This window comes from Pocillopora verrucosa, chromosome 11, assembly GCF_036669915.1.
Source record: "Pocillopora verrucosa isolate sample1 chromosome 11, ASM3666991v2, whole genome shotgun sequence".
Lineage (NCBI taxonomy): Eukaryota > Metazoa > Cnidaria > Anthozoa > Scleractinia > Pocilloporidae > Pocillopora > Pocillopora verrucosa.
In genome coordinates this window covers 8,466,928-8,480,053 of record NC_089322.1, presented here as the reverse complement: position 1 = coordinate 8,480,053, position 13,126 = coordinate 8,466,928, and the positions used below count along the sequence as shown (strand labels likewise).

The 13,126-nt window shown below is 37.4% G+C and overlaps 2 protein-coding genes across 2 annotated transcripts; one reads left to right on the top strand and one right to left on the bottom strand.

Annotated features, from left to right (window-relative positions):
* The first annotated feature begins 4,433 nt into the window (after positions 1 to 4,433).
* LOC131789826 (fez family zinc finger protein 2) lies at positions 4,434 to 7,304 on the top strand. The gene is made up of 2 exons (XM_059106998.2): positions 4,434 to 4,848; positions 5,175 to 7,304. The coding sequence occupies exons 1-2, from the start codon at positions 4,767 to 4,769 to the stop codon at positions 6,089 to 6,091; spliced, it is 999 nt and encodes a 332-aa protein (XP_058962981.2). The 5' UTR covers positions 4,434 to 4,766; the 3' UTR covers positions 6,092 to 7,304.
* A 1,865-nt stretch (positions 7,305 to 9,169) lies between these two features.
* On the bottom strand, positions 9,170 to 13,036 carry LOC131789825 (uncharacterized). The gene is made up of 4 exons (XM_059106997.2): positions 12,909 to 13,036; positions 10,914 to 11,716; positions 10,369 to 10,651; positions 9,170 to 10,003 (listed from the first exon to the last, which is right to left on the bottom strand). Exons 1-4 carry the CDS (start codon positions 13,029 to 13,031, stop codon positions 9,773 to 9,775), a joined length of 1,440 nt encoding a protein of 479 aa, XP_058962980.2. The 5' UTR covers positions 13,032 to 13,036; the 3' UTR covers positions 9,170 to 9,772.
* Between the last annotated feature and the right edge of the window lie 90 nt (positions 13,037 to 13,126).

Below are 13,126 nucleotides of genomic sequence, written 5' to 3'. Positions count from 1 at the left end.
CTTTTTGTATTTGGATTGTGAAAATGAGCGCAGTTGTATCCACATTTGATGAAGTCGAAATTATTATTAAAAGCCAACCGATAGATCTTAGAAGTCATGGTAAATCCACAATTGAAACCTTCAGCTCTGACCAGGGTAAAAAAATCGAGTAGGACAGCAGTTATATTTCCAAGCTATTCTTTAAATAACTGCGTTACTTTTGGTCCAAAGAACACTCATGAAGGCGAATTTTACATCTATTAATAACAGTCGTACACTTTATTCAAACTTCTAACTGAATTCTAACACTAATCGCTTTGACTGAACGAATTGATTATACTGTACTCTAACAGCATGCATTAGTTTCTAAATTTTGCCAATATTTATGGTGTAACAAATGTAAATACTTTTTTGTGAGTTAAGAATATTACACAGTTCAAGCACTTTTAGGTAAATTAATGCAGAGTTGATGGTTATTCTTTTTTTCATTTTCTTACCTCAAAGACTATTGTGTTTACTTGCATAAGATTAGAGAGTCACGCATACACAACATTTGTTCTCTCCTTGAGCGTTTTTTAGGTTTTTATTTGTTGTCGTTTAAATAAATGCTTCCGAAAATTCTGAGATATGAACGATGATTAAGTTTTGAGAGACATTTTGTCAAAATTTATTGCGAACACGAGTAAATAATAATTTGTGGATATCTGGATATATTCATTAGACTCTTAGACTTTCAGACAAAATTAGTTTAACACTCCTTTTGTTTCATAATTTTAAGCAAAAACAAACCGCAGAAAAAAAGGGAAGAAAAGAAGACGTTATAGCTTCCTTTGGAAAAACGTTGGAACTCGGACGATTACTACTGCCCATTGACTTTCCTTCTTGTCGTCACCAAGAAAATTTTCTTTCACAGAACTGAAGAACATTTTCAATTGATTCATCATAAAATTGCTCCTCCTTCGTGTTATTACATGCTGAGATATTTTCAATTCGGTGATTAACGAAGAAGTCCCTTGTTACGCAATTTCCTCACTTTTATCTTACTGTACATAAAATATTAAAAAGTGCGCCTAGAGACTCAGATGTAGCATTGCGTATTAGTGCGCCTTCTTTCTTTTGGCAAGGAGCAGGTGTCATATCTGTCAAGGTTAACATATTTTCCTTTGCAAGTTAACAACGTAATTTATAGTTTTTCTTTTTACATGTGGGTGTTACCTTGTGATTACTTTGAACCATGTCTCGGATAGCTTTTCATTTGTGGGACGGTGCAGAACTCTTAACCGTGTTTAAGCTCATCCGGATATTGGGATAGATTGCGCAATTTGTTGGGAATAGATTGCGCAATTTGTTGAACTTTAAAATAAACTTATAAGAATTAAAACTGGCGGCACCTTCAATTTTTCATATTTACCTTGAAGGGAAGTACTTAATATTTAAAATATATATTAAAAGTTTGCTTTTCGCTAAATTTGAAGTGACAAATGTTGCGAAACTTCATACTCTTCATTATGAAGATCATGCATTATTGAACACATTTTAAACAGTGAATTCATGGAAGGAAAAAAAAACTCCCAATGTCTTTACTTAATGTAATATTTTAAAAAAAGCTTAGAGCCAGAATAAAAGTTAAACAAAGACAAGGTGTTATGTAAGTTAGCATTTACAACAAGTCAGCTAATTAAACTCGAACAAAACCTCACATCCGTTTTCAGGAAATCATTAGATAAGAGGATAAACTTTAAAGCTACTATTTCTAAGTTTCTGTTTTCACAGTTTTTAAAATCAGAAACAGGGCGATACTTTTAAAATGTTTTCATGAAAGAAACCCTAGCTTTTGATCGCGTGTCTCCGATGCAATAAATTAGCAACTGAATCCGTTAGATCCTCACAACACCCGTAGGCAGCACCACCTTTGGGACTAAAAATAACACCATAAGTAGTTCATGTGAGTTTTGAAAGGGAACTCCCCCCTCGGTCCTTCAGATGAAACATCATTGAGATAGAAGTAAGATTTGCAAGAGGCCGGCCGGCTGAAGGTAGTTGGTTCATCGAGTTTTTCTTTTCAATTACTTTTTTTCATTAGAATCCAATTGTCATGTGAAATATTTGCCCGAATTTTCGGTGATGTTTTATGAATGGTGAAAAGGTCACCACTTCCGCTACAGAAATACAATGACCCTGATAGAGTTTAGTTAAGAATCGAAGAAGCACTTATCTTCAAAAGACGATAACCAGACAAAATGAAGTCCGGTGTGAGACAGCCATTAAGCTCGAAAAAAGCAAGTTTAATTACGCAAAAGAAACTAAAGAACAAGCTAGCACTTTGTGTGTCATTCGCGTGCGAGACTTCATTTACACGCATTTTGAGTATTCTTAAACAACCCTACGTCGGTGATTATGCCAGTAAACCGATAGAATGTTCGGTTTATTGCTTTCACGAAGAAATCTTAATGGTGTACTTTTTGAATGTTCTATCTGTTCAATACGCAGCGGGTTTTTAAGACCAGTCAGCGTTCATGCATTATCTTAGATATACACTGCTCACAAAATGCCCAAAACAAACGTTTGCCCACTCATCTGGAAAAATGCGTTCTCTGTTCAAAACTTATTTAGTTTAGACTCATTTCCGACTCAAAAACTCCACTTTATTGTGCTCAAAGCTTAATTAGAGTAATGTATGTAAGTATAAGTCAGTTTGATAGGAACACGCGGCAAATTGTCGGCAACCGTCTAGTCTGTTAAGTGTTTCATCCAAGCAATTTATCACAAAACAATAAACTTCCCAGTCAGTGAAAGCAATGCCTTTAATTGTTGTCACGAAAAGCTATAATTTACTCAAAATTCTATCTTTACGTATTACGAATAATACGGAATTTTATATTTCGAAGCTTTGGTGTCTTAAATTGATGAGAGAATTACAGTTTTTTTTTTTACGGCTTGTGGATGTTCTTGTTAGTTCCTTAACAAAAACGGTATGTCTTAAAGTCGGCGAGTGATTTAAGACTGAAATGTTTTAGGGTCTAAAAGGGGAAATAACAAAATCACAGCTTGAAGATGCATTACAAAGATATCTAGTTGAGAGTTCGACGAATTAGCCCATTTGAATTTTACCACTTGAAGTGTTGATAATAAATATTGAAGAGTTAGGAATAAAACTGGTTTGAATAACCCAGAATTTAACAGCGCTGAGCGGGTAATAAGCCAAGGAAGGCTGTTTATTGTGAAAAACTAATGTGACAAATTTCAGAAGTGCAAGTAAATGTCGTTATTATCACGAGGTGTAGTTTTAAATTAAACTTGTACTTTTTGCCCGCAAAATGAACAAGATTGTGGTAGAGATGCAGAGATTGGCAAATAGTTAAGTTTTGTTGGAGTAGGTACAAAGGTGCCCCACGTACCCGGCACTCGAGCATACCATTTCTTGGCGAGGTTAGAGTGGTAGAAATGAAATAAGATCTTTACCTTTTATAAGGTTTTCGTTTATTAATGAGGTTTCGAAAAAACTCCGGTGTAAAATGACCTGTAGATGGATCTTTGCAGAAGAAGTGCTATTGAAGTTGCTTGCGTTTTAGTCACTACTCGGGACTTTTAAAAGACAACGAAAAAGGTCATAAAAAAAATAAAATGAAAAGAAAAATGAAAACAAGATCCATTACAACAAAGCTACGCGACTGAAAACAAAACTCGCAGTTTGAGCATTAGTATGAAATAATAAATACGACTAACCCAAGCGTGCCTGTAAACAAAAAGAAACACACGTTTTCAATCTTATTTGTTTGAAACCTGCGGCTTTAAATTTGTTTCAAAACAGCAACGATAAATGGTCTCCAACAGAGGAGTAATAAAGCTGAAAATATGGTAATTTGTCTGTCTACTGAGGTAAAATATCGAATACTTTTACTTCAAAGGATTACATTCTAGTGTACGAGTTTTTGAGATGATGTCGGGAGGCTTAATATGTTTACTGAGTATTTTGTCGAATATTTAGTTGTTGTAGCTGGGTAGTAAATTATTTTCTCATAATTACGCTGTTTGAATGACTTGACGTTGAAGTAACTTACCACAAAGGGCAAATATTCTGTGCTAATTATTACTGCTATTAAGAAAATCTATACATGTCTGCATTCAGCTGGCCGTGCATTTAAAATGAGCAAAATGGACTCCGGTTTTACTGATTATTTTGGAAACATAGGAGTCAAAATTTTGCATGAGCAAGGTCGAATAGTTCACCTTCCTCCTTATCTGTAATTAGAAAAAATGCTTTTTCTTGTTATTTTTTTAAATTAATATAATTTTTTGCTCCTTATTCATTCATACCCTGTTCAGGATTAATATGCATCCTTCAATCATTTCTCATTATGGCAATACAGGTGCAATCAACAATAGGTTTTGTTTAAAATGCGGCTTTTCTATTGGCGAACAATCGCATTCAACACTTGTTGTTTGGTTTAACTTCAATCGGCCCATCGTTAGTCCTAGTCCAGTTATTCAAAAATACACAATAAGTTCAGCGCGTGCGTTCAGTTTAACAAGTCAATCGGCGGGCCCCGCACGTGTCATGTACGAGACCATTTGCTGCGGCTGACAATAAAACAGAGAAAGCACAATCACCATAAAGAAAGAATCAACACAAGTCGGTTACTACTTAACGCAACGCAAGTTTGTTTTCACTTCAGATCCAATTAACACTTCTTTCGAGCAGATCATAACCCGAAAGGCAGCTTTGCAAAGCAGTAATCTCAACTAACGGTCAAGGCACCCAACAGGAAAATTCTAGAAAGTTTGAAATGCCGAAGTCTTTCCTTTTAAAGAGACGAACTCCACAAACCACAACGAACTCCAGTCTCAAAATTGTTGATTATAAAGAAGGTTTGTGGATAACTATCATTTATTTTTAACCAGTCAGAAATCAAATTTTTGTTTAAATATCGATTCGATTGAACGTAAAAAAGGTTTTATCCTTTAAGTTACTAGTTCGTTATTTACATTAAGATAGTCGATGTCAACTTGTTTTGGAATTAGTTCAAACAAATTAATACTTTTTTCAAGTTTTAATATCGACCGTTTTTGGTACAATCCCTCTGAAAATAAATGTACATTAGCTTGCGGCATCTGCCAAACTGTAAAGTACGAAAGTGTCTTTAAAAAAGAGAGTTTTGTTAACTTACGCGGAACATTTCATTTTGGTCTAACAGAAGCAGTCTCGAACAGCTTTCAGTTAAAAAGATCCTTTGAGGAACAAACCTACAGACCTCTGCACCAGGAACCCAAGCCAGAACCAAGAGAGGAATTATTGGTTCAGAGCTCGGTACTTCAGGGCGCAGGTTACAACACAAGGGCTTTTGTCATGAACGACGAGCTTGTTAACCATTCAAGTGGCCGCCAGTTCTCCATTTTAAGCCCATATTACCACTTCACAGCTCCTGAGAGATTAGCAAACGCCGTCCATATGCATCCTGCCGCAAACGAACATTTCTTCTGGAGAAATGAGCTTAGTATCTCTTCCACCCCAGCTTGTTGTGATATTTATCAGCACGGAGTTCCTCTTGTAACTCCGCCTTCGATTTCCATTCCCGAGAAAGTCAAAGAGCCCTACCAGTGTGATCAGTGCGGTAAGATTTTCAAAACCAAATATACCTTAGCCATCCATTTAAAAATGCCAAATCACACTCATGCTCGGCCCTTCGTATGCAATACGTGCGGTAAAGGCTTCCGATTGTCTTCTACACTTTGCAGGCACAAGATCATTCACACTAAAGAAAAACCGTACAAATGCCATGTTTGTGAAAAAGCATTTAATCGCTCGTCTACACTTAAGACACATATCCGCACCCATAGTGATGATAAAGAATTTGTTTGTGATCGCTGTGGCAAAGGTTTCCATCAAAAGGGAAACCTGCGAAATCACTTTCTCATTCACACGGGAGAAAAGCCGTATAAGTGCAGCTTGTGCCAGAAAGCTTTCAATAAATTGTCGAATTTGAAGTTTCATATGCATGTGCACACAGACAATTCACCATACCGATGTAAATTTTGCAAAGTTTCCTTTTCACGAAGATGCGATTTGAAAAGTCATATTCAGAACGCGCATGTTGGACAGGATGCAAACTAAATCCTTTGCTTGTACTCTAAAGCAAGAGGAAATCCAAACCCTTGGTGGCACCCTAAAAAGTATCATCTGATCAAGGCTTTCAGGTACTCTTAAGAGATCTTAGATAAAAAGCATCGCTCAATAACCCTAGATTTTCGTTTTGGTTTTGCAAGAATTTTCTTTTTATTCAATTTGCGAAGTCGAGGAAATGTTTTTCAGGTTTCGAAGATACAGTTAACTTAGTTCCTATATGATTTTTTTGATAACCACTTGTATAATTGTAACTTATGAAAACTGAAGGAGAGCTTGTCGAATCTTACGAATCGATAACCGAACATAAAAACTGTCTCCTAATTCTTAATCATATAATTCTAGAAAAAACACCTTTGAATAACACGAATGTATTCTTTTGTAGCATAGGTACTTAAGGTTTTTTGTGTCAAAAATTCGAAGAATACACACTTAGGTTTGTACTATGATATGTAAAAAAAAGGTTGTGAAGTTGCTTAAACTGTAGATAATTGTACATAGCCCCAATTTTAAATATTTGTAACGATAGTTAGTTCCGATAAATTTACTCCTTTTGAAATTAAAATAAATATAACCTCCTGTCAAGATTATCTCTTAAATTCTCATTACTCGACGTTGTACTTCATATGCCAGTATTTATTCTGTGGTTATATTTTACAGGGTATCGAATGACTTTCTTCCCGTTTTGCCCGGTCTCGAATTAATACTCTTTTCTGGTTGACATAGCGATAATGAGGAATTTATTTTGAGATAGCAAAATTAGCTATAATTCTGTCGAGTTTTTGGAACTAAATAGGCAGACTTTTCTATCTGCTCTCAGATCTGTCCTCAAAATAAGATTTAAACGGATGCACAGTACGTCCATTTTGCAACTCTTCCCGCCAAAAAACAAATTATCAAATACAAGAAGACGTCAAAGCTTAATTGTCTTGAAAAGTCACTGTGGCAGGCAACTGTGTTTATGAAATGACATGAAGAAAACAAAAGCGAAGTCCTCTGAATATATGTCGAAACATTAAGAAACCTGCAAACGTTAAAAAACGTCCTAACATTTTTTTTTTTTTTTAAACCAAAACCCCAGGGTAAATATTTTTAATATGGCAGCAGTGAGGTCGTTGTTTACTTTTTCCCTCGAGGGTCGACTTCAAATGTAAGGAGTCTTTAGGGTATTCTTGTTAATAAGGTAAAGGTAGGCAAAATATTTGTAACAGTTGCAAAAGCGAGTAGCTACTCTGCAATTTTTCAATTTTTTACCTCTAAGATTCATACTTTAAGTTGTTATTTTTGCAAATAAGCATTAAGCATTACATGAATGAAGTGGAAAGTCAAGTTAGAAATTCGTGTTTCTTCGAGTGACAATTTAGTCGGCACCACTCTACATAGAAAATTGAATCAGTCGTAAATGGCGCTTTCAAAGGAAACACGCTGTTATTACATCACAAACACGAGGAATGACTAGTCATTCCAACATTAAAAATTAATTCGTTCCTATTTTCTCTAAAAGTTACATGTATTCTTTCCAAAGTCAGTTTTAGAGGGTCACACCTTTAAATACATGATAACTTTCCTCTTAAGAAAAAAGATTTTAGTGTTTTGTTTCAGGCGATTTCTGAGAGGCAAGCGGTAAACTAATGTTGTGGTAATAGACAATAATAGTTCTTTGGAAGCGAGTTGCACGCGCTCAGAAGATATACTAGTCCATGTATATTGTGCACAGAAATAACTCGGGGTTGTTAAATAACAAAATAAAACAAAACAAAAATTCAATGTTACTTTCCAGACTTATGACCTTTATATTAAAGGCTGCAAAGTGTTTGCCAAATTAGGTTTATGAGACCGAACTCCCTCGACGCCTGTATTATGATAGATTTCATAGCCTGTTAAGATTCGAGACAGGGTTCTTTGAAAGTATTACGAAAGGTTGAAATATTAACAAAAAAAATTGAAGAAGAAAAAAAGATTACTAAGAAACTCTCAGCTGGCCGTTACATCGTTATTCAACAGAATAAAGAACGAAGCGTCACATAACAGGTGACTTCGGCCATATTCTAGTTTCAATTTTGGAGCGCACCTGAACCTAATGATGTAGAAACAGTCTCAATGGTCTTAGCAACAGTTGACATTCATCGGGAGGTGTTCTCACAGGAGGCAAGTTAATACCACCCGCATGTTTAGTTTAAGCAATCAATTAAAATTTCTGTTATTTTCACCAGTCGCTTTGTGACAGCTGAGGGACTGATCTAAGTTTAGACGTAAATATTACCCATTTATGGCAACATTGCATACTATGGACTGATATTGATCAAAAATTTGTCAAAGGTTCTGCCGAGTGATCTAAGTACATTATACTAAGAAATTAAGGACTCGGTAAAACGTTATTACTTTTTACGTTAACATTCGGGAGAGGACTTGATTCATCGTTTTATATTGCATCGTTTTCTTTCGCGTTATATTACTAAAACTTTACACAGTACGACTACGACACCTGCGAAATTTTTTATCATTCATAAACAAAAAATGATGCATCACACAGTTTTCTAGTGTTAAATCGGCTGTTAAAAAATGGTTTGGCTTAAGAAATCCGTTGTTAAGATCAGGAAGGGAGTAGAACTGCATATCAATCGATGAGAAATAGCGACATACACTGCAAGTTTCTGACATAACGATCAATGATAGCAGATCATAGCTCAAAAATAAATTTCTCCCCAGGACTTTGCCTTTTGACTAAAAGGAAAAGCCCCGGGAGCTGGCGAAGTCCATTGAAAGGCTCGCTACCTCGTGGGCCAAGTTTTTGGACCCTGGAAATAGTTGTTTTTCAATTAAGCGATGGCTGGTGACCTGTTGTCTAACGCACCTTCATTCAAATAAACCGACTTACTGTCGCACATGGCCTAAGTTTCCCTGCTCAGCATGCTTTCATGACACGTTCGAAAACGTCGGCTCCCTATTATTCCTGAAAAAAGAATTAAGTTATTAAACCTGCGTTATGCATTAATTCCTATTAGATGCTGAAATAAGCAAGACACTACACGTGCTCTGATTGGTCAAAAAATCACAATTAAAACCAGAGAAACCTCAACTATTTTTAATCAACAGGCCGCTGACGCTATCGATTACCAGCATTTTGACCGACCATCTTTCGTGCCTTATTACACTGGTAAACCAAAAGCAAGATGATGGTCTCTATTGCTTAAAAACTTAACAGATATTAATTATTTTAAGCTTCCACGTGTCAATTTTGTATTCTGGCCCATATTTCCCTTCTATGTCGCTTGTCTATCGGTGATGTGATTATGAAAAGCGTTACCCCAAGAATCAAAGGATTGGAAGAAAAAAGGCATCAGTGAAAATCCTTAATTTTTTGCCATCGAAAGAGACTGAAATTTGTCTCTATAACAATATTGAGTGGTCTGGAAAAAAATAAAATAAATTTTGTCCAATAAACTTTGAATCTCATTTGCAGCTTGTCAAATTCAAGCTTGAATTTCTTATCACCAGATGAAGCCCAAATTTTAATGACCATGGCTAATCGAAAAAAAAAAATGAAAAAAAGCTTGATTATTTTGACTGAACGGAAATATAGTAACTAAAATTTTGACGAATGGAAATTACCAGGAACAGTTCATGCCTCCCATGAATATCAAGATCCTTCAGCCCTCGTTACCCAATCATTTATTTCTTGAAAAGAACAAGGGGCTGACCCGAGTTTAATGTTACTGGTAGAGAACCATCTGAAGAAACGGTTAGAGTTTCTGAAGAATTCAAAACATTCCCCAGAGTATTCCCCGGTTGGTATGGGGTATCCCTGACCGAAATATTGATGGATGTATCCAGATTGGTTATGACAACCAGTATGCCTCCTTTAGAGAAGGCATAAGCATCAGCCTGGACGTGCCTCTCCACCTGGTAAGGTAAACAAAAACACATGAACACAAGTTAAGGAATGCGTTCAAAGGCGAAATTGCTTTGTGAAAGAGCTAGTCAATAGGTCTAAGATGCGAAACTCTTAACAAGGAGTTCAATCTTTCTCCGGTGGGTCTATGTCTCTGATACATTAAAACCCAACCAGTCGAGTATAAAATGGAAACATTTTTAGAATCAGAGAGGCATTCTCTTCAATACATCCACTAAACGAAGACCGACGCCCGCGATCCGTGACTGTGGGCCAGCAAACCTCAACTGCGCATGCAATATAAACAAAAGCGTTCAAGATGGCAAGTAGGAAGTACTTCAAGATATGAACATCGGTTTTTCATCATGTGCGTTACCTGTTTGTCTTGTATCCATTCATTTCCAAGAGAACTTCTGAACTTCGCGAGTGTCTGAATAAACTTATACAATGGGTTTGCGGTGGACAAAGAGGGCCAAAGAGATTCACGGTTATATGGGTCGGAGCCGCCGTTAAATCCCTGTTCGGTCCCGTAGTACACAATTGGGATCCAGTCTCCCATCATCAAAAATGCAAGAGCGTTTTTCAGTGATGTGTGGCTTGGGTTAAGATTCAAGAATCTTTGATTGTCGTGGTTATCCAGAAAGCCTCCAAAGACTGATCTAGTTAACAGCAAAACAACTGTTATGTCCTGTCCAATTTTGAGTCCTAATTGTATCTTTTTCAGTTGCGAGACCATTCCACTCGTACGAGACATACGAATCTATGCTAATATCTGAGTAACTGTGCACCTACCCCTCCCCTAGCCCAACATTAACCTGTATTTGTTATCAGTTGACTTATTTTGGGTTAGGGGAGGGATAGATACGCAGTGGCTAAGATAGAGATATTGATCCACATATCTTGAAATACAGAAAGATTTACCTGTCCTTATAAATTGTGTAGGAACTCTTTACGGCAGCACTAAGTGCAGTAAAATCCTTTGATTTTTCCTGGAAGATCTTCCGCAGGGTCCAGTACATTGGATAAGCTAGCACAGAGTCAATATACCCCTGGTATCCCGCTACATATTCCATTGATCCACAGGGTGGGGGACCATTGTTTGCCTCCCCGATCATAAACGCTCCTCCAGCTTTACGAAACTCTGCCCAGAATGTCTTTGGAACCTGTATGGTAGTGTCCAGGCGATAACCGTCAAAGCCAAACTCGTCAGTCAGACCTTGGATCCATTTCAAGAGCGTTGTGGCTACAAATTGATTGCTTTGGTCAAGATCAGGTAGGCCTGCAAGCCAGTAGTTCTCGATCTTCCATTGGTCTTTACATTCTTGAGGCCATTTTATGTAAGAATGTTGGGGATGGTAATGTCTTGATTCATTAAAAGGAATAAGGTTATTAAATCCAGTACCGGGTGGGTACCCCATGTGGTTGGCCACAAGGTCAAGCATTACCCAGACTCCCCTCTCGTGACAGGCTGCTACTAAGGATTTCAGATCATCCCGGCTTCCAAAGTGCGGATTTATTTCAAATATGTTCTGAGCCCAGTAACCATGGTAACCTCTATCGGTATTTTGCACAATGGGTGAGATCCATACAGCATTAACGCCCAGGCCTGTTATGTAGTCCAGGTGTTTTTCAATCCCTTTGAACGTGCCACCGCAATAGTTCTTTAAATCATCACATTTTCTGGACGGTAAATCTCCAGAGGGGGCAAACCGATCCGTCAGGAGCTGGAGAACAAGAAAGCAAAGTTCAGTGATTGAGAGATGATATCAGAAGAGGCACATTCTTATCCTCGGGATGTCACGCAAAGCTTACTCTAAATGAATTGCGTGACATCCCAAAGAGCGGCTGCGAAGGAAACATTGCATAACATAATACATCAACTTGCCGATTCTCCCCTCTAGCTGCTGCATATCTCCTTGTAAATCAGTTGCGATAATTTGGAGTATATACATATATTTTATTCATACATTATCAGCCAAAATAGGTCATGAGAATACTCGAATGTACCAGGAAGAAGTAGTTATCTTGATCTAACTCTAAATTCTCGTAACTTATTTACAAGGAAATGTGTGGCAGCTAGATGGGAGAATCAATAATCAGATCTTTGGAGTTAAAGGGTTAAGATGGGAATCAGCTGTGTATTTATGACTATGCTTTTTGTCATTAAGTTGACACCTCTCTTCTCTTCCCGATATTAAACAGTGGGTTGTTGTCATGCTAGCCTGCACATCAGGTGTCCCTTGACTTGCTTTCAGGTGTCTTCTCTTAAAGTAGGAGGGCGAAATAGGTTAGTATGAAAGTCTGCTGGCGAGAAAAGGGAGACATTGACCACACTTTTGGTCATTTTTTACGTTGACCCTTAGTTATGCGGAATAAGCTGAGCTAATGGGAATCGCACGATTTTGGGGCAGAGTGGGGTAAACAAATTGCTAGCAGAGAGGACATAGGAAGAAAAGCAGGGTTTCTTTTCTGCCGCTCCCCCCCCCCCTCCTCCCCGCCCCTCCAGTCTGTATTTAATTTATTTTTGCTACGTAACGCTTGCCTCGTGACCCGCCTCACGCATATCTAAAAATGCTTCTATAGGATGGGGGTGGGGGGGGGGGGGGAGGGGGAAATTGTGGGGTTCTGAACACCGTGATTCGTGACTAAAAATTACCGAAATACCTCAAGAAACATTTTACAACAGTGCAATAGCCCTTAGCTATTTAAAGTATATTCATTTTTCTGATTAATGGAGGAATCATTAAACGAAAAATCTTTCATTAAAAGGAAAATTTTAAGTATGGTATCGGAGAAAAAAATTTGCAATCATAAAATGTAGGCAGGTTGCAACATGACTTCGAAGAATTTTCAAGCCGACCTTGTTCGGTTTCAATCTGATTTTAAATAAGTCTGTTAATTTTCTCTAACCCTCACCTGATATATTATCCTTCCTTTCCATTCTTCAGCCGTTTTTCCGTCGCATTGATAAAAACTGATTTGAATGAAAAGCAAAAGTGTGGCGATTGTGCCAAGCGGTAACCTCTTGCAGCTTCCCATACTGAAATGCAATGAGTCAATGAGCTAAATTCAGGTCACCTCTTGGATAATCATGTGACAGTCACGCTGTATACTGACGTGACTGCCACGCTATG

Coding starts and splice junctions, on each gene's coding strand:
- LOC131789826 (XM_059106998.2), top strand. CDS start 4,767: ATGCCGAAGTCTTTCCTTTTAAAGAGACGAACTCCACAAACCACAACG. Junction 4,849..5,174: donor AATTGTTGATTATAAAGAAG/GTTTGTGGATAA, acceptor TTGGTCTAACAG/AAGCAGTCTCGAACAGCTTT.
- LOC131789825 (XM_059106997.2), bottom strand. CDS start 13,031: ATGGGAAGCTGCAAGAGGTTACCGCTTGGCACAATCGCCACACTTTTG. Junction 10,652..10,913: donor TACACAATTTATAAGGACAG/GTAAATCTTTCT, acceptor GCTGTTAACTAG/ATCAGTCTTTGGAGGCTTTC. Junction 10,004..10,368: donor AATGGATACAAGACAAACAG/GTAACGCACATG, acceptor TTACCTTACCAG/GTGGAGAGGCACGTCCAGGC.